This window comes from Zosterops lateralis (assembly GCF_965231275.1).
Source record: "Zosterops lateralis genome assembly, chromosome: 2".
NCBI classification, from domain to species: domain Eukaryota; kingdom Metazoa; phylum Chordata; class Aves; order Passeriformes; family Zosteropidae; genus Zosterops; species Zosterops lateralis.
In genome coordinates this window covers 25,558,658-25,577,853 of record NC_139763.1, presented here as the reverse complement: position 1 = coordinate 25,577,853, position 19,196 = coordinate 25,558,658, and the positions used below count along the sequence as shown (strand labels likewise).

The window sequence follows — 19,196 nt, the reverse complement described above, 5'->3', positions numbered from 1 at the left end:
TTCCCCCTTCTTCTTCTTCTTCCTCTTCTTTTTTTTCTTCTTCTTGTTCTTTTTCCTCTTCTTCTTCCTCTTCTTTTTTTTCTTCTTCTCGTTCTTCTTCCTCCCTTTCTAATTGACAATAAGGACTTGTAGCTCTCCTTGTCCACCTTTTCTTTTCCATTACAGGGACAGTCACAGTAGTTGTTGTGGTCTGGGTTCCTATCTCAACCATCATGTCCTCAAACACAGTTTGGGTCCCTGCCTCAGTCACAGTCCTCTGAGAGTACTGAACAATGGCTCGGTAGGCACAGGCCAGGCCCCAGCACAGGGCTAGGAGCTGCTGGTTTTCATTGGGTTGGGCAAGGCACCCCTCTATCAGCTGACGGGTCAGTTTGTCAGGGTTGATCACCTGCTCAGGTGTAAACTCCCAGGCTATGGGAGGTGATAACCGCCCTAGGAACCTGCCCAAATCCTTCCACACACCCTGCCACCCAAGGACTGACTTCTTCAGGGAACGTTTTGATACCACCTCACTCGAAATTTGTTTTCTTATACACCACCATGACATCAGATTCCACAAACCACATGATACGCTTACAGTACTAATGAAACAGATCATGTAAGGATGAACAAGGCCTGCAGGAGCCTGCATAATAAAAGAATCCACATCAATTCCGGGTAGGAAGAGAGAGATGTATTCCCTCATTGTCTCCACAAGATAGCTCCCCCAGCACAGCAAGGCCATCAATGCCAGGGAAAAGCACAGAGCCATTGTTTGTATTAACATGTTCCCAAACTCAGCAAAATAAAGAGATAAGCAGTGCAGCTGACAAACTGTGTTCCGCACAGGAGCTTGCTACTGGATAACTAATACTACTATAGCATGCACTATACATAAATAGGTGTCTCACCCCACATCAGGCACCAAAAAGGACTGTGCTGGGTTGATTCAGGCTGGATGCCAGCTGCCCACAAGCCACTCTATCACGCCCCCCTTCTCAGCTGGACAGGGGAGAGAAAAGTAAGACAACTCGTAGGTTGAGATAAAGCAGGTCAGCAAAGCAAAAGGAAAAGGTTGTGCATGCACAAGCAAAGGAAAAAAACCTGAAGATTTTATTTTCTACTTCCCTTCATTCCCATCAGCAAGTGTTGTCCGGCCACTTCCAGGGAAACAGGGCTTCAGGACACGTAGCAGTTGCTCTGGAAGGCAAATGTTGTAAATAACGAATGCTCCCCACTTCCTCCTCCTTTTCCTAGCTTTTATATCTGAGCAGACGTCATATGGCATGGAATATTCCTTTGGTCAGTTTGGGTCAGCTGCCTAGTTGTGTCTCCTCCCAAGACCTTGCCCACTGCTGGCCTACTGATGTGGGGGCAGAATGTTGGAGAGACAGTGCTGAGGCTGTGCCAGCACTGCTCAGCAGCAGCCAGAACTGGGGCACATTATCAGCTCCTGTCCAGCTCCCAATGCAAAACACAGCACTGTGAGGGCTGGGCTCCATCTTGCCCAAATCCAAATGCAGGATCTTCAGCCACAAAGTTAACCTACAAGTCTCAAGTAAGAGCTGGAAATTTAAATACAGGTACCTGTTTTTAAAAGTTTGGTATAACCTTTCTTCTCCTTCCACCATTAGCAAGCTGTTTATAAAGTGAAATGAAGGAATAATCTAACCTGGGAATCCTGGCTGCAACTGGGGAACACCAATGCTCTCCCCATCCTCCCCCTGCCACAGCTGTCCTGGCCACTAATGCAGCTTTTCTGCTGTGAGACAGGACAGAGATTCCTTTGATTTTTTTTAACTACCAACAAAAATAAATGCTCACTGGGAAAAGTAATCTTGGAAACATAATCCTAAACTCAAGAAAATAAACTTTAATACCATTTATGGCACTTCCTGTACATACTGCATTTGCTCTGCTGCTCTTCCTTACTGTATCATTCCTCCTGCTTGTTATATTTGGGACTTCAGTAATAGCTGGGAAGGTAGAAAACTGCATGGATCATTATTAGCTTATTTTTTGACATTACAGTACTCACATTACTCTTTTGATACTCACACTACTTTTCATACTCAGAAATTATTAGCTCTTCTGAGCAATTCCTGCACAAGGGTGGGTTTTTTTTATGTACATATAGGAAATAGGCCATGAGAATGATGATAAATCTAACTAAAATAACAGAATTCACTACAAAGATATTGTTTTGAAGCATTTCTCTTACAGATTTTTTTATTATATTATTTGAAACAGTTTACAGTGATTTTATCTCTTTCATTATTACAATTTAAAAGATTAACTAAAAATACCCTATGCAAAATTAAAACAGTGGAGCAGTCCAATTTGATCGTATTTATTCTGCACACTCCAGGAAATTAGGATACAGGTTATCAGCAACTGTGCTTAATTAGTAAAAAACCTATTTAAACCTAATGATACGCATGGCCAAGGTTGCTACTGCTCAGTGGAGACAGTAGTTCTGCTTAATTGGGATGCTTTCAGATGGCATAATTGTTGAAACTGATGCTCTGCTCTGCTGGTTCAGGCTTGCAGTGGTTCTCTCATTCTCTCCCCAAGTTGCTGGGAATATTTTGCAATTGGAGCTGACATAGCACCCAAAGGGCTCCCTGACTGATGCCTTTTACTTCCCAACTCGCGCCTCCAGCACCAGTTCTGCACTGCCAGCTGCCCCACTGCACAACAAATCTGCTGCCGCGGACAGGGATGACTCAGGGGCAAGGTCTGCTGTCAGCTTCCTTGACTTGAGTGTTGAAGCGGCGCTTTTCAGTACCTGGAAGGACTTTATCATCAGCTCAAGGCTTCAGCAACACAAGACAGACATACCTGCTACCCCTACCACGCAGAAGAGCAGCAATTACAGCTGCCTGAATTATTTCAATGAGAAGTTTAAGAAGTTTGTGACTCCTACTGCTGGGACTTCCTCCTCAGCAAACACCCGATGATTTTTATACTTTGCATTAATTCTACAGCACCTGAGAGCTGTTTATTTTAACCCATGAAATGAAGCCTTAGCTCAGCTCCCAGAAGAACTAGGAGCTCAAACCTTTTGTTGGCAGCCTCAGTGGGAAAGGGTCACCATGAGAGTCACATGTTTTCTCAAACCGGGCAGACGATCTCTCCAAATCACCCTGCTGGGCAAAATAAGGAAGCTTGCAAAGTAGCTGATCTATCATGCAGAAATAACAAAAATTGGCTCAAAAGATGGAAGTTTCTTGTGGCTATTAAAATCACCGCGAATAACTAAGACAGCATTTAGACAAAGTACCAAAGCCAGGACAAAGTTTGCACAGTCCGCAGCACTTGGCAGTGTGTCAGTGTAACACAAGATGGCTCCACTTCCATCAACAGAGCTCAGTGCCACGGGGAGTCCTTGCATCCAACTAACCGTGCCCATCGACTGAAACCAGCCCTGCCAGGCTGCCCCGGGCCAGTACACTCAGCCCTCAGGGCCGAGGAGCAGAACAGAATTGCAGCCTGCAACAGGGTGAGTTGGGAAGGTAACACAAGCCTGGGAAAAAATGTGGAAAGGGATGTAAGCTGCTTTACAGATCAGCAGCTGTCTTCAGCAAAAGACTGAAAAATGGGAGACCACAGCCAGCCTTCAGTAGCTGGAAATATTTAAGGGCAGTATAAATACGGCTCTACTGATCCATCTATAGCTGAACATTCTTACATCCTCTTCTGCATTTTTTGTTTCCTTCTGGCTTTTCACATTCAAAATATCCTGCAGGATCAATGCAGGCATTTTGTGAAAAAAGCTTGGTTTGAAACCTTCTCTGCACTAGTTCCTATATAAAGTTTCACTGGGGTTTTGCTAGTACAGTCCTGCTGCTAAGTATTGATGTTCTCAGCATAGGCTGGTGGGAGAACGACAGAACAACTGAGGCAGAAAAGACCAGAAACATCAGCATCAGCCACAATAACAGCAGGTGGAGGGAGAGAGAGGCGGGAAAGACCAGAAAGTGTGTAGGGAGAATGAAAAACCAGAAAGCTTTAGAGAAAAGGTGAAAGGAGAAGGAAGACTAAGAGAGTAGAAAAATTACACACCAACCCTAAACTACCTTGGGAGCAGAGACTGATTCGAAGCAGGCACTTGTCCTGGGCACAGGTGGCTCAATGTAATGTGACAGTCTGTAAGGACTGGAAACACGAATGCAGATAGAAGTAAAATAGGACTATTTGTCACTGTGAGCATGCCTGTCTGGCAGGGAATATCCATGGAGGGTGATGCAGTACATTTTGGGGCCTGTCAGTACATCTTTAGAAAACACTGAACCTCTTCAGCTGTCTCGTGTTCAGCTAGATCCAAAACCTTACTTCCCACAGAAGGATCTTCTGGAATTCATGGGGAGGAAAATGCCATTTCAGTGGTATGGTTTCACTGTTCAGGAAACAAACCACCACCATTATACACAGAGAAGGTTGCGTTCTGAAAAAAAACCAACCCCAGGCTCCCATTTTTATGTGAGTCTTTTGCCCGATCCACTGGATTTCACAACCTTCACTTCCATGGCCATACTACTGCTGGTTCCATTCCTTTCTCACCTGGATGAAGATCCTCAGGGTGACAGGAAAATGAAATCTGCTCAGCCAGAATGTTGGCTGCTCCAGCCACACAGGTGAAAGAAACAGCCTGACCAAGCTTCACTATCCATCCACGGGACAGAGCACCTGGATCATAGCAAGCACATTTTTGTCCGGGGTGACCATGAAGAATGAAAAGGCCTGCCCTGGAACAACTCTGCAGTAATACTTTGAAAATGCCAAAATGCAAAAGATCCCAATAACGAACACGAACTCATTTATATCCACAGTGAAAAAAGCATTAAAACAACTGAACAAGACCAGCTCTGTACTATTGATTTTCAGATAAATGTCTGGGTCTGGTAGTGACTGCAAGCACAAAATGAGAAGATTTGGATGGAAAGTTAAATGCTGTTTTGGCTCTCCTATGACCTAGCTGGCCATACGCTCTAGCAAGATTCATTATCAGAACTGTAATTTGGTTACCACTACAACAGTTTCAGGCTTCCCAGCAGCAGATTGCTGGAGCTGCTGAGGTTAAAGACAAACTTCTTGGTTTTTTGAGCTATATGGATGATCATTAAACAAGATTGCTAAAGAAGCAAACTGTCAAAGTCATTTCATTTATTTCATAATATCACATCTGTACAATTTTCATACATACAGCAGGAAATGCACATTGGTTACACAATGGCATTTGGCTGCATTTCCAAGTATAATACAGTAAGTGCAACTCCACTTAAAATGTACATTTATACAACTTAAACAAATTAAGGATTGCTACACCACTATCTGTGACAGTATAAAGCTTCATTTATGTTATGTCTCATTACTAAACCACTTCCCGGTTAAATATAAAACATATTCAATCATTTTAAAATGGCCTTTATGGTACTTGGCCAGCATATAAAATATTTGTTGTTTAAAATTTAACCATTAACTTTTCGTTTTAAAAAATAATCCTCTAACCCTATTTAAACATTTGCTATTGAACTGTTATACTGACACTTTGTAGCAGGAACCAAATTTTACCCGCGTTTTGTTTGCTCTTGCTTATCACCAAAAGAAGTTACAATTGCAATGTATTGCAGCTTTATTCAGATACAGCCAGGTGGTTAAACTATTTAACAATTTTGCTCAAAAGGTAAATAACATTTTTCATTAAAGAAAACAAAATTACATCTCAGAGACATTTGTCAAAATTTTAATGGGTAGAGTGCTACCAGCACTAAAAAAAAAAAAAAAAAGAAAAAAAAAAAAGAAAAAAAAAAAAAAAAGAAGAAAAGAAATAAAGAAAATTATTAATTTATCATTTAAGAAACACTCGAATATTCTTATAATTTTACTTTTGGAATACATTGGTCCACAGACCAGATTCTTGTTACAGCTTACCAAATGAAAACCAAAATTTCTTATTGCCGTCCCTGAACAGGAATGGTTCAGTTTTAAACCTCCTTTAAAAATATACATTTTACAATCCTTTCACCTCAACAAAGGTGACACTGACAATAAATACACTGGTTTGGTGGGTTTTTTCCTTCACTATGGAAAGTCTACAAACTACCTGTTGTATGCCCTTTCTTTTTTAGATTTCTCCAATGCCTTGTCCATAGTTTTCTCATTTTCTCCTCTACATTTGGGGCAGTACCATTTGCCCTTTGGTTTATGGTTGAGTCCCACACAAGAAAAGTGAAACCATTCAATGGGGCACTCATCATTATCACATCCTATCATCTCTCCATAGGAGACTTGGTTGCACAAGCAGTATGTTGGCTCATTAGGGTCAATAGGAAGGTCAGGGGGAGAAGCTTCCCGCTCTGCTTTAGCCTTGGATCGTTTCTTCTTCTTGGATGTTTTTGCTTTCTTCTCCTTTGGTGTTCCTGAGGTGATGTCATCATGATCATGATTATTTGAGGCATTTTCCCGATTCTCATTATTCCTTTGCCTCCTCGATCTCTTGTTGTTGGGCTTTTCAGCCTGTGCGATTGTCTCATTCTTGGACTTATCCTGGCTGGCTTTCCCACTGTTTCCTGTGGTGTCATTAGTCTCTTGACAAGTCTCAAACAGTTCCACGTGGCTGTCCACTTGCCTTGTTCTGTTCTCAACGAGCTCCACCATCTGACTGACGATTTGGATCTTCTCATCCCCCAGTTCCTGACTTCGAATCAAGGCTCTCTGTATACAGTGCAACATTCTTCTCTTCTGCACAGCATCTGTCTCCCGTTTAAATTTTTCGTAATAATCATCCAGGTCCTTCAGAATCTCTGCAAAGAAAAAACAAAAACTATAAATATTTTTGACAGGGAGAATGGCAAAACAAAACCTCCCATTTTTCCTTCCACACAGCAACAACTTCTTGTACCATGCAGCGCTGATCAAAGACAGATGCCCTGAAGCTCACATCTGACAAGCGGCTCAGGACTCCACTGGACTACTTTTGTTCTAGTTGGTCCCACAGGAATGGAATGCAAATGCTGATTTAGAAGAAAAAAGTGACTAAAAATATTTTTATGTATGTTGATAATATCTCCCTTTAAACTTTTCAGTAATTAAAAAGAACTAACTAAACCAACGCACGTATCATCAAAAGTTCCAAGGTTAACTGCAAAATTAGAAGGGAAATTACTGGACATTTTCTGCATAACAACATTAACATTTTCACTGTGTGAAAGAGTGGGAGAGAGAGTGGGACAGAAAGAAAGCAAAAACCAGTGCAGAAGCACATTGCTGGGTTATTTGATAGGAGATGCAGAAGGACCAAATACATGATCTGGACCCAAAGCTCTTTCATCCAAAATTGTCAAGCTATTTCTGCTGAAAATATGAGGCCATGTAAATCCCTGAATTGCAGAATTAGGATTACAATATTTAGGATGTTTAGATTATTCCCTATCTATAATTTAAGTAAAACACATGTTGCTACTTTTTAAAACACAAAAATATTATCTTCATTAAATATTTATTGCAGGGCAGGAGGTAAAGTTGAAAGAACATTAAAGATTATAAGCAACAACAGGAGCAGCTAGAGCTTCTGCTTCAAAATATGTTACACCCTGAATCGCACCTCAAGGATTGTTCTACCAGTTTATAAAAAACAACAATGCACAAAGTATCTGAAGTTTCAAGAATGGCTCTGAAAGCCTATTTTTAAGATGTTTTTGAGTTTCATTATGATACACAAATCAACTACAACATACGGGACACTCAGCACTCCATATTAAGTCCTCAAAAACACAGAATCTTTTTCCTGCATCTCCTTTCTTCTCTGAATTGTCCCTTTCTCACAGGTTAGAACAGCCTGTCTTAGAGGAGCAAAATATACTGAGATATAAAATCTGACCTCAATTCATCTAACAGAAACCAGGGTCTCTCATACGTGCCAGAAACATTACCAAAACTTTTTAAAACTTACATTTATTAATTTATTTACTTATTTATTTATTAATAGGCAAATATTATGATACATATGCAAACCAAGAGTTACCCTGTGGCTTAGGTTTTGTTTTTCACAGACAGAGTTTTTAAATATACATGATTTCCAGTGAAGACATGGAAATATTATGCAAGCTTTACTTCAGATTTTAGAGCTGCAGCTTGTGCTTCGCACATTGATTAAGCACGACCTGTCAGCTGGTTCTGCAATAGAATCTATCTGACCAAATCAGTATTCTGATATGTTATTAACATTTTAAGCAACTGGTGGATTTTTTTTTTTACCTACAAAAAAATTTCGAAACAAAACAATGATTAAAAAAAAAATACCAAAAAGAAATCCAAACCCAAGATGCCACCAAAAGATCCTTCAAACCATACAGCAGATTCCACATTCAGGAAGGCTGAAAAAGCAGAGTTAATGATTTTCAGTGGCCGAAATGCAGAAATTTTATGCTTTAAGCTTTGGAACTTGACTGATGTCATCGGTTTAACCCATCTGAATCTGGTGGGTGGGCATCTTCCATGAAGAACGGTCTGTCTCAACAGCACACAACAATTACCGAGTGAAGTTCGGCGTTGGGAAAGCTCCGTTTCTAGCACTGCTCTGTGCCATTCCGGCCCGGCGCTGCTGTGCGGGGCAGCCCCGGCCGCGGCGGGATCCCGCAGAGCGCGGCCCGGCCCGGCGGTGTTTGGTATGCGAGACACGGCGCGGGGCTGCCGCAGGGCCCGGGAGCTCGGCACCGGCGTCGGGAGCGCGCCGCTCACTCGGGGCCGAGAGAACCATCGGAGCGGCGCTCTGCGGCTCGGGGCTGGCTGGAGCTGCCCGCCACGGCAGCCTCGCTTCACGGGAATTCCGGGAAACAGCGCTGCCGCGCCGTGCTGCAACAGCGGGAGCGGAAAGCTGCGCTCCGAGCCATTAGCGAACGCCACTCAACCGGAGAGAAACCGTGCCGGCCACAGCTTTACTCGCAGCGCACCTCCGCAGCCTCACGGGGGCTGACACATCGCACAACGACACGAGCGGGACACGGGCGAGGGCCCGGCCCCCTCCCCGCCCCTCTGCGGCGCCCGGAGCCGCCCCGGAGGTGACGGAGCCGCCATTGTTCTCGGGCAGGAAACCGGGGCGTCCCCGCGGAACCCACGGCGCTCCTGCTGGCACGGGGGGGGGGGAGCGGTGCAGCCCCGCCCCCGCCGGCCTGAGCGGAGCCCAACTGGCCCTGCCAGGGTAACAAACAGGCGATTGACACGGAGCAGCGCCCAATCACGGCGGGCGGTAGTGCTCTCGCGCCCGCCCCCTCCGGCCATTCAGGAGCGAGGTGCGGCTGGAGCAGCGGCGCCCCCCCACCCCGGGACACGTCAGTCACTCTCCGGACGGCCAAGGTTTCCCCGCCCCCTGCTGCGAACCCGGCCAATCAGAGCGCGCCGGCCGGGGCCGGCCGAGATATTCAAATCAACCCCACGGAAAAGTTGCTTCTCGAAACGTCACGAGGGGGCGGGGGCGCGAGACGGGTCGGCCCGGCCCCGGAGCCAATCGCGTGGGGAGGCGGGGCACGGCCGGCCCGTGGGGACGCCCCCGCCCTATCAGCGCCCCCGACGGGCGTGGCCAACGGCGATATGCTAACGAGGCGCGTCTATAAAAAGAGCACGACCGCCCCTTCCCTGCACAGCGCGGAGGTGCCCGCTGAATGTGATTTCGTGGGGTGCGATGTCCGCCCTGTCCTTTTCTTCCCCTTCTACCTCCGACAGCCCCCGCGGGCTCCTGAGGAAGTTTCCCCCAGACCGTTTCCCCGAGAGCTGAGCGGCTCTCATGACGAGCTGCCCGAGAAGCGGCTGAGGCAAAGGCAAGCAGGGCTCGCTGCCCACCGCCCCTAAAGCCACATGCACGGAAGCGCAGGCAGGGAGAGGGGTCCCCCCTCCCGGCACCCCGTCTGTCACCGCTACCTGCGGCACAGAATAAAGCGCCCCCCTCTCCCCCCCCCCGTCTCCTTTCCCGAGCGGACGCCAGCAACCAAGTGACAAAGCTGCCCCGGGTCCCGCAAGCCGGCCTCCCCTTCCTTCCCTCCGCCCGTGGGGACGGGGACGGCGTGCCCCGAGCGCGGGGAGGGGAGGGGGCCCCTCAGCCCAGCCGTAAACGCGACCGTGTGTCTCGTCCCCCCACTCACACCGCACACGCCGGTCCTGCCCCCTCGCCCCCCGCCCCACGGAGCGGGGCCATTTCACCGGGTGAAGCGAAACCCACCGAGGAGGGAGCGAAGAAAGCACACCCTGCCCCCCACTCTCGCCTAACCCCCCTTTCCTCTTCTCCCTCCCCTCCTTCCCTCCCTCCTTCACTAGCTGCCTCTCTCCCCTACTACAGCCATAATGAATACTGTACATTCCTAAATGTTGTGCTGTAATCTCTCCCCCTCTACCCACCCAGCACTTTCTTCCGTACCCCCAAACCCTTCCACCTCAGCCCCACGGCCAGGGACGGCCCCCCTTTGTGCACCGCACACCCCACTTCCCTGCCCCCGCCTTCTTGGCCAGCAATTTACACAGAAAAGCAGAGTCCTTGCTTAATAAGAAAAGCCGGAGACCTTTTGTTCCGCCCCATGACAAGAGCTAACGCTGCAGATCAGTCCCTCTCTCTCCTCGGATCTTTCTTCCCGGCTTTCTTCCTCCTTTTACCTCCCAAAAATAAAACTACCATCCCTGTGGGGTGCAGAGGGGCAAACGGAGCCGAGGCTCAGCTCTAAAGAAAAGAAAGGGAAAGACACCCTTCCCCCCTGAGCCCCAAACGACACACACGGACACACACATATAGAGAAAGCACTTACCTTGATATTTGGCGTCAATTTCCCTCATCAAGGAGACATTTCTCTGCAGATCGAAGGGCATAGACTCGATGGAGTCCAGATAATCCTCCACATAGTTCACTAGGTGAAGCTGGTCTCCGTTTGCAGGACTCAACATTTTCATCCGGCAAAGAAAAAAAAAAAAAAATCCTTCCCCACACCTCTCTGTGTGTGAGAGCAAGTGCTGCTCCCTTCAAAGACGGTAACCCCGATGAAGGTCTCACTCCCTGCCCACCTCTCTCGGTAGCTCCCCCCCAAAAAACCGAGGGAATCTACATCTGACTCCTCTTGTGTGAAAAAGAGGGAGAGACACACACACACACCCTCCGCTAGTCCCCTACAGCCAGCAGCAGCTGATTGAATGGCTGTCGTTGTGGGTAATTCACGAAGGAGGTGGTAAGAACAATCAGAGGGATTTGTGTGTGTGTGGGGAAGGGAGGGGGGAAGGAGGAGGAGGAGAAAGGAGGGGGGCTCAAACCAGCTCCTCCGAAACAATCTGGAAACAAAATGTGCTCTGCAAAGTGTCTGTCAGAGGCAGCGGCAGCCCCTCTGCCTGCGCCAGCGCCGCTCTGCTCCGCTTCTCCTTCGCTCCCCCTTCCCCGCTCTCCTCCTCACCGCCGCCGCCGCCGCTCCCCGGCGGTATCAACGCAGCCTCCTCGCTCCCATACGCCGCGCTAGATCCAACGTGGAAAACCCAAATACCAGTTTCAAACACTTGGGAAACATTCGGCCCCGCCAGCCAGGGCGCATGCGCGCTCTCCCAGCGCTGTGTACACACACACACACACACACTCACATACTCACCGCACACACTCAATCCCTTCCCCCGCCCGGAACCTCCGCATATCCATCGTCCCGCCTCCCTTACTCACGTTCGGGGAGGGAGGGAAGGCGGCGGGGATGCGGACCGAGCCAGGGGGCGGGCGGCGCAGGGCCGGCGTGGGCGTGGGGTGAAGGAAGCCCCGGGGAAGGCGGAGGCTCCGGTGAAGTTGTGCGAAGGCTGCGAGGCGAGCGGCCCGCGAGGAGGCTGGGGGGATCACGGGGGCAAGTGAATGCTTTTGCGGTAGGGTACCGGGACTTAGGAGGACTCTCGCCTCCTGCCAGCTCGCTCCGGGATGGAGCGGCTCCGAGGCCTTTCCTAGGAGAAGGGAGCACTGAGAACCCCGCAACGCCACCCCGCGCTGCGGGCAGGGTTGTGGCCGGCGCGGCGCCGGACGCCGAGGGGAAACGGGGAGCGTTCCGTCCCTCCCTCCTCAGCGGGCACCCGCATCCATCACCCCGCGCTGCCCTGACAGCCACCCCAGCCAATCACCGCGGCCCTGGCGTCCCGCCCCGCGGCTCCCTCAGCCAATCCCCGTTGTGACACCGCTGCCCGGGATACCGCGCGCCGCGGTGGAGGGGGCGGTAATACTCGAGGGGAGGAGGCGGGCCTGCGCATGCGCAGTTCCTCGGGCGACGGGGAGAAAATGGAGCCCTTGGGGAGGCAGCGCGACTATGTTTCCCAGCGGCCCCCGGGTGTTGTGCATGCGTGAGGCAGGGCTGGCTAGAGGCGGGCGGGAAGGAGAAGGGAAGGAGGGAGGGTGGCCGAGCGAGCGTGGAGCTGCTCCCTTGTCCCGCGCAGTGGCGAGGGAAGGGTCACCGAGGGACGCCGCCGGGGGCTGTGTTGTAGAGGAGGCCAGCGGCGGAACGCCCCCGCCCTGCATGGTTGCCGGCGGAGAGGGCTTACTGCCGGCGAGGAGGAAGGCGCCCGGGTACAGCCCTGTGCCGCCCGCGTACTCCTCGCCAAAGTGCCCTGGGGTCGGCAGAGGAACTCCCCTGTCGGTCAGCGTTGCCTTTGTGTCCCGGAGTCTGCAAGCACCCGGCTCTGCCGGGATCGGAGAGTGAGGAAGGCGGGGCTGGAAAGACCTACCCCCGCTCTGCTGAAGCAAAACAACGTGCGCTTTCTGCCTCTTGTTTTTTTTAGCAGACGTCACTGGCAATCCCCTAATTTAGGGGAGACTGAGTCATCACTCCTGAGCGCCCAGACTGGCTGGTGCAGTCGGTGCTCGGTGGGGCCCTGACGCTGTGCTGGGCCTGGCCGGGCGCCTCAGCCCCTGCTCAGTGCTCTGCTGCTGCATCAGCGTGCGTGTGAGCGCCCGGAGTCGGGGTTTTCAGGGAAGAACAGGCAGTTGTTTAGTAATACTTCAGGTGTCCTCCCTCCCACCCTCCACTGGGAGACATGCACCCAAATAATTTCTGAGGAGTGGAAATGGTACCATAGAGCAGACTTTTTGAACTGATACCGACCTGCTGTTTCGGGCAAATGTCAGAGGGCACTTCCTTGTTTCCTGAAGATCCCTGTAAGTTCTCCCATTATTTTCTTCCTCTAATTTTCTGTTTCTATGAGTTGTAAAAAAAATGAGTTAAGTAAACCTTACATACACAAGATCTCAGTTTTTTTTAGTTAGAAGCACCATGGCATCTAGGCAGTGCTCCAAGCCAGTGTTTCTGGACCTGTGTGCTCTGGTTAACTGTGGCATAGAGAGCGAGTTGTCTGATGGCTGCACTAGCCTGGGAATACCTGTTCTAGATTGTTGGTACCAGTTTGGTAGTTATTAAGCCTTGCCTTCAAGAAGTTGAGCCACTGTCAGCAATTAAAGGTAGTTAACAGTCCCCTGGGTAGAGTAAGAATTCAAGCCAATAATTATGACTCAGTAGAGGCAAGATACCCGAAAAGAATACAGATGAGTCCTAAAAAGAGTCATTCTTGCAAAAAAGGTAATCGTCATTTTAGATACACATAAGTAATTACACATATGAATAAGAAATGAGTTTTTAAAAGTACCAGCTAATTTACTAAAGAGGAACTTTTGTCCCTCCTAATATTAAAAAAAAAAAAAAAATCAGGAAGGGAAATGCTTGAAGTGTAATAGTAGCCTGCCAGATCTCAGCAGTCTGCTTGAAAGTATTGATAGTTTGGATGTGCTGAGGTTAGAGAGCTTGGTTTCATCTGGCTCTTAAAAGTGCTGTCTACTAGATCCTTGTCTCTTAACATCTCATATGCTTCTAGAAGAGTGACACATAGAAAACCCTTATGGGACTTTGCACAAGTCTCCGGGACGGGAAGGGACTGAGCTCCCCTGAGAATGCAATTTGGTATCCACTTTTACAGCTCTTAAAGATGATGCTCAGTGCTTTGTATAGTGCTGTAATAAAATACATACCTGTACCCAGAAATACCAATTCTCTGCACCCCTTTCTAGGCTCAGCAGCAGGTTAGGCATTGGTTTAGGAAGCTGGGCGAGGAGCAGGGAAGGATAAAATCAGGTGTATGTGCATCTCTAGAGTGGAAATTTCTAGGGGGTATGGAGCTGATGCCCATTGTCCATCTCTGCTTTTCCTCCTTCTCTTCTTTCTTCTTAGTTTGGCCTCTTGCCTCTGAACTGCAATAGGTGAGAGATGGAAGATTTTGATTTTTTTTTTTTTCCATATTAGGGGCCCATTTCTTACCCTGGAGAAGAATTCGCAAGTAGAAATGAATGTCATTTGTCAAAGATGGAAGAAACTCCTGGGCTTCATTTTCTTCCTGTTTCCTATATTTGACTAGAGGATAAAAGTATCTGTCTCTCCTCCTTTTGCTCCCAAGCCCCTTTGCACTATTTATAAGAAATCTTTTCTACTTAGAACCCCAAATATCTGAGGTTTTCAGAAGTTTCTTGAAGCTGTTGCCTTACTACTGATCTAAATTCACAGCAATTAGAATCAAGGGAACTTACAGCCTGATCAACAACTTGCCCAACTACTGTGTCATATACATACTATATATGTATATACAAAATATACTTCACATAATATAAATGTTCCATTAATTATAGTTGTTCCAGTTGTTATGGTTATTCCAGCTAATTAGCATAAAGTTTAAAATACTTGATATGAGGAACCCAAACCTCCAAACATTCCACAAATGCACATACTACATAGCTGGTACAATGAATTCTGGCTGCCTCCTTTCTCCTTCTCTGCCTTAGCTGAATATTGCTATATGAAATACTGTGTAATCATTACAGCTGAGTCTCTGTTTATTAGAAAAGATAGTGTCTTCTGATCATTTGTCATTATACTTCATAGTACAGACAAATCAGGTGGGTTTATTCCTGCTACTGAATTGCTGTTTCCGCACCATTTAATAGCTTAATCCCTCTTCTATAGTTACATGTGCTTGGAGGGTTTTTTCCTTGCTTGTTTTTCTGTTTATTCTTTATGAGGCTAAATTCATGCTTAGATGGATGACAGTAATAGAATTTTACAAGTCTGTTTATATTGCTTGTGGTCGAAAGTTTTGAAACAAAAGTACAAACCAGTTAACATCCAAGATGAGCAGAGCTGAGGTTTGCAGGTACAAAGACCCACAGAGTCATGGTTCACTTTGATGCAATATGCATTGGCTGTGCCCTGGACAGTATATACTGTTTACAGATATTTAGGCCAGAAATACCTGTTCATGTCACCAAATTATGTCAGATGAAGAGATTCCAAAATCTGGAAAACAAATTGTGTTGAGTTTTGTCCTTTTTCTGCTTCCCTTCAGAGGCTCAAGAACTTGTGGACCTTCCAAATGCCTACCTAACATTGGCCTGCCATTCTAAACTTTTTTTTTTGTCAGTCAAGTGAGAAAACAGGTATTTCACTGGATACACCTCATCTCCTCCTCTGTTTACCCCAAGGCAGTTGCACTCACTGTCTTTTCACGCCTGTTTCCTGGCTACTGCCTTCTTGTTCTTGCACTTGCTGCACTTCCAAAGCACAGTGAGCTTAAACAGCATTACACTGGCATTAAAAGTGGGCAAAAAATTCTGACTGGAACAAGTAAATGTGCATTGTAATAGAAGGCCAAGGCAAAAGTGCATTTGGCTTGTCCCAGAGTGTCAATGGAATGAACACAGATCAAAGGTAACATATTCCATGGGCTCCACATTCCGTTAGTGAATTCAAGAGAGATACACCTCAGCAGCTGGAAGCCACTGACAAAGACACTGATCTGCACCCTGACTGAATTCATACCAATCCTCAGACTTGTTTCTGTCAGCTGTGGTGCAGGACCCAAACACTTGTGATGAAAATCAGGCAGTGTATGTCAGAGCAGTTGGTGGGTAGGTTTTTTGAATCGTAGTAGGTGGTGCTAAAAGCTAATAGATTTTTGGTAAAAGCAAGAAACCTTAATTTGTTGTATATGCCCACCAGTGAATTTTCTTTTGCAGTGTTACTCCCTGTCCCCAGAAATACTTTTTTCAAATAGGTTTCTCAAGATGATTTCTCTTTCATAAAACATACTCTTTACCTTGTGAATATTTGGTGGAATAGCCACTCAACATTTACAGTTTTTCTGAGCCAAGCGTTTGTAATAACATTCAGCAATTTTTAGTCTCCTTTTAAAAATCAAACAATATTCTAAAACAAACCAATCAGCACCTAGATTTTGTAAAAAATAAAAGGACTATAAAAATTAAGTCAAAATGTGTCTGTAATTAGATTACTACAGAGCACCAAAAGAAATTGAGACCACTGCAGTGGATTTAGCTCATCTTTGCTTCTGGTTTGTAATTTGTCTTTATAACCTTTGCCCCTGTATTTTCTCAGGTTCAGCTTCCTTGCCCGATTTCTGAACTAGAACTTGATGAGAAGGGCCACAGATACTAGAAACATGGTCTTGTTAACTCAGCAAATGCAGCCTTTTTCCTCTGTCAACAATTCTAGGTGTGGTTGAACCTTTTGGAAGAAAAAATAACAGCACCTTTAACAATAGGGAGAAAATGTTAAAACATTACAAAGCATGTGTCCCTAATAATAAATGGAAATGGAAAATTGTTTTTAGCTTTATTCATGTATGATAGAAAACGTGCTCTGGGATCTTACCTCTGGGGGCAAATCTTATAGGTATTCCTGGACTGGAAACTGGAAAATATAGAAGCCAGGTGAGCCCAAATCCCCAAAGATCCTCCCTGCCCACTACAGAAATGTTGCCAGCCCTGCTGGTGGACAGTACACACAGCTGTGCTTCTAACAGACCTCCTTCTTGATCAAGGATGGAGGGGAAACATTGCCTTCTTACGCAGATAAAGGGACAGAAAACATAGAGGTCCCTTCTGAGGTGTTCAGAAGTCACCCCGTTACCTTAGAGTTTCAGTTCTTAATTTAAAGGAAGTTTTAGCCTCAATGACTCTTTAGAAAACCATGAGAACGTGACCTGACAATATTAAATACACGTGTGTCCCCTTGAAACCAATGTACCTGAGGCTCAGACAGATATGCTGCAGTGGGATTGTGACTAAGAGCTGTGCTGCTCTGCAGATCACATTTCCTCCTGGCTATTCAGCAAGTACACAGGTAACAGGAGTACAGCAGGGCCAGGCCTGGCACTGATCACTTGTACCTTTGCTCTGGCTGCTCACAACAACCTCTATGGGCATCTTCTACTCCAGGTGGAAGCAAAGGGCTCTGATGGCATAAAATCTTTCGCTGCTATTCTGCCTTTCTGGTAGATGACTGTTGTGTCCTTAGACGTGTCCCAGAGCAGGAGTAAGGGTACAGGTGGCATAAAGTGGAGGTATGCTTACAGCCACAGACCAATTGATTCTGAGAATGCTGGTATGTTTAACACAAATAATTTATGGGGTTTTATCCATGAGGATTAGTTTCGCTTTTATTTGAAATTAGGTTCTTTTTGTACTTCAGTGCTTGAAAAACACTTTACACCCATTCCATTGGATGTATTCTACTGCATTAAATCTCAAGTGTGAATGATGTTAGCTGTTTATTTCAGGCATTTAATAATTGTGGCTTTTCCCACCATCAGAAAATAACACTTTACAGCAGGACATAGAGGTTTTGGGACTAAATGCTAAAAGCCAGTCTGGCTAGCACAGACACTGAGCCTTCTGAAACCAATGGGAAAGAAAAAGCTCTTGCATTGTTCTGATCTGCTGGCAGTTTCATCCATGGTAGCTAAACCTGGAATTAGAGCTAAAAAACATCCATTATTACTTAGTATTTATTTGAACTCTGTCAAAGTGCTTGGAACCATACAGAACAAAGAAGACAACAGAGTTAATGACAACTCTTAACTAGATGTGTGTTGAACAGCAAGACATCAAAACCAGCTCATTATGGAAGCTGAAATAATTGGCTTGTGAAGCTTCCTGAGAAGCATACAAAGCAAACATTTACAAAGGTTATTGGATGGTATCTTCCATTTCATCCTAGGTAGTCTTAAATTAACAAACCCACAAAGTAGGTTTCTTAGTTGATTTTATTTAAGGTTGTTAAATGACAAATTCTGTGGAAAGTACCTATAAAAAGAAAATGGAAACATTTGTCCCTGGTAGGGCTTTATATCTGATATGCTCTAAAATGAAATAAGGTGTAGACAGACATGAAGTATTATGTAAAAGCGATAATTTTAAATGGGTTTATTACTTGTGAAAAAAATCTATTAAAGTCATCCCTGGCAGATAGAAGAGGAAACAATACAAACTGTGAGGCAGCTCACCACAAGCAGACCTGCAGCATCCAGGCAAGAAAAGCTGTGAGCATTCAGTATTACCTTCCTCCCAAAGGCCAGCAAGGTGCTTTAGCAGATAACAGAGAGACCTGAAAAGGCTCCACCCTGAGGAGCCTGCTTAGAGCATTGTGTGGAAGACAGTCAGGAGCAGGACAGACAATGTGCTGGCCCTGGCAGTGCGCTCTTTCTTCTCGTACATGAGTAAGGGTGGCCAGAGTTGGAGCTCATAGGCCTTGACCTCAACACATGCCAAGAGGGTGCTTCCTAAAGATGGCACTAGACCTGCAGTACTCCTTGGCAAAGCCTGAGATTGATGTGTGTTCACAGAGGATGGGGAAGTCAATGGTACAGCTATCTACTGAGATGGGTACAAAAACTTGGGGGGGGGGGGGGGGAGGCAAAAAAAAATCACAAGGCATTCATTTGAGGATGCCATCTGGTTGGAAGCTGGAAAAATATCTGTGAAAATATTCACAGAATCATAGAAAGGCTTGGGTTGGAGGAGACCTTAAGGATAATCCAGTTTCAACCCCTCTGTCATAAGAGACACTTTTCACTTAGACCAGGTTGCTCAGAGCCCTGTCCAACCTGGCCTTGAACACTTCCAGGGATCGGGCATCCACAGCTTCTCTGAGCAACCTGTTCCAAAACCCCCTTACCCTATGAGTAAAGAATTTCTTCCTAACTTCTATCTAAATCTCTCCTCTCTTAATTCAACACTGTTCCCCCCTCGTCCTATCACTATCTGTACGTGTAAAAAGTCACTCTCCCTTTTTTTCTTTTTGTCTTCTTTAGGTACTGGAAGGTGCTGTGAGGTCTCCCTGGAGCCTTCTCCAGGATGAACAATCCAAACTCTCTCAGCCTTTCTT

General features: G+C 46.5%; 1 protein-coding gene and 1 long non-coding RNA gene across 4 annotated transcripts; one reads left to right on the top strand and one right to left on the bottom strand.

Moving 5' to 3' along the window:
- Positions 1-5,135: 5,135 nt before the first annotated feature.
- Positions 5,136-11,631, bottom strand: ING1 (inhibitor of growth family member 1). 3 transcript variants are annotated; one of them, XM_083884992.1, is made up of 2 exons: positions 10,773-11,631; positions 5,136-6,785 (listed from the first exon to the last, which is right to left on the bottom strand). In XM_083884992.1, the coding sequence occupies exons 1-2, from the start codon at positions 10,912-10,914 to the stop codon at positions 6,082-6,084; spliced, it is 846 nt and encodes a 281-aa protein (XP_083741118.1). In that variant the 5' UTR covers positions 10,915-11,631; the 3' UTR covers positions 5,136-6,081. The 3 variants fall into 3 exon arrangements, with proteins under 3 accessions (XP_083741118.1, XP_083741120.1, XP_083741119.1); XM_083884994.1 differs by lacking the exon at positions 10,773-11,631 and adding an exon at positions 8,517-8,627; XM_083884993.1 differs by lacking the exon at positions 10,773-11,631 and adding an exon at positions 8,335-8,483.
- Positions 11,632-12,966: 1,335 nt separating this feature from the next.
- On the top strand, positions 12,967-16,634 carry LOC310906496. Its single transcript, XR_014589412.1, has 2 exons — positions 12,967-13,129; positions 16,407-16,634. It is a non-coding gene; the product is annotated as an uncharacterized lncRNA (long non-coding RNA).
- The last annotated feature ends 2,562 nt before the right edge of the window (positions 16,635-19,196 follow it).

What these genes read in the sequence shown, in the direction of transcription:
- ING1 (XM_083884992.1), bottom strand. Translation starts at nt 10,914, where the DNA reads ATGAAAATGTTGAGTCCTGCAAACGGAGACCAGCTTCACCTAGTGAAC. An exon ending in AATTGACGCCAAATATCAAG is followed by an intron (nt 6,786 to 10,772) that starts GTAAGTGCTTTC and finishes TTTTCTTTGCAG; the next exon opens with AGATTCTGAAGGACCTGGAT.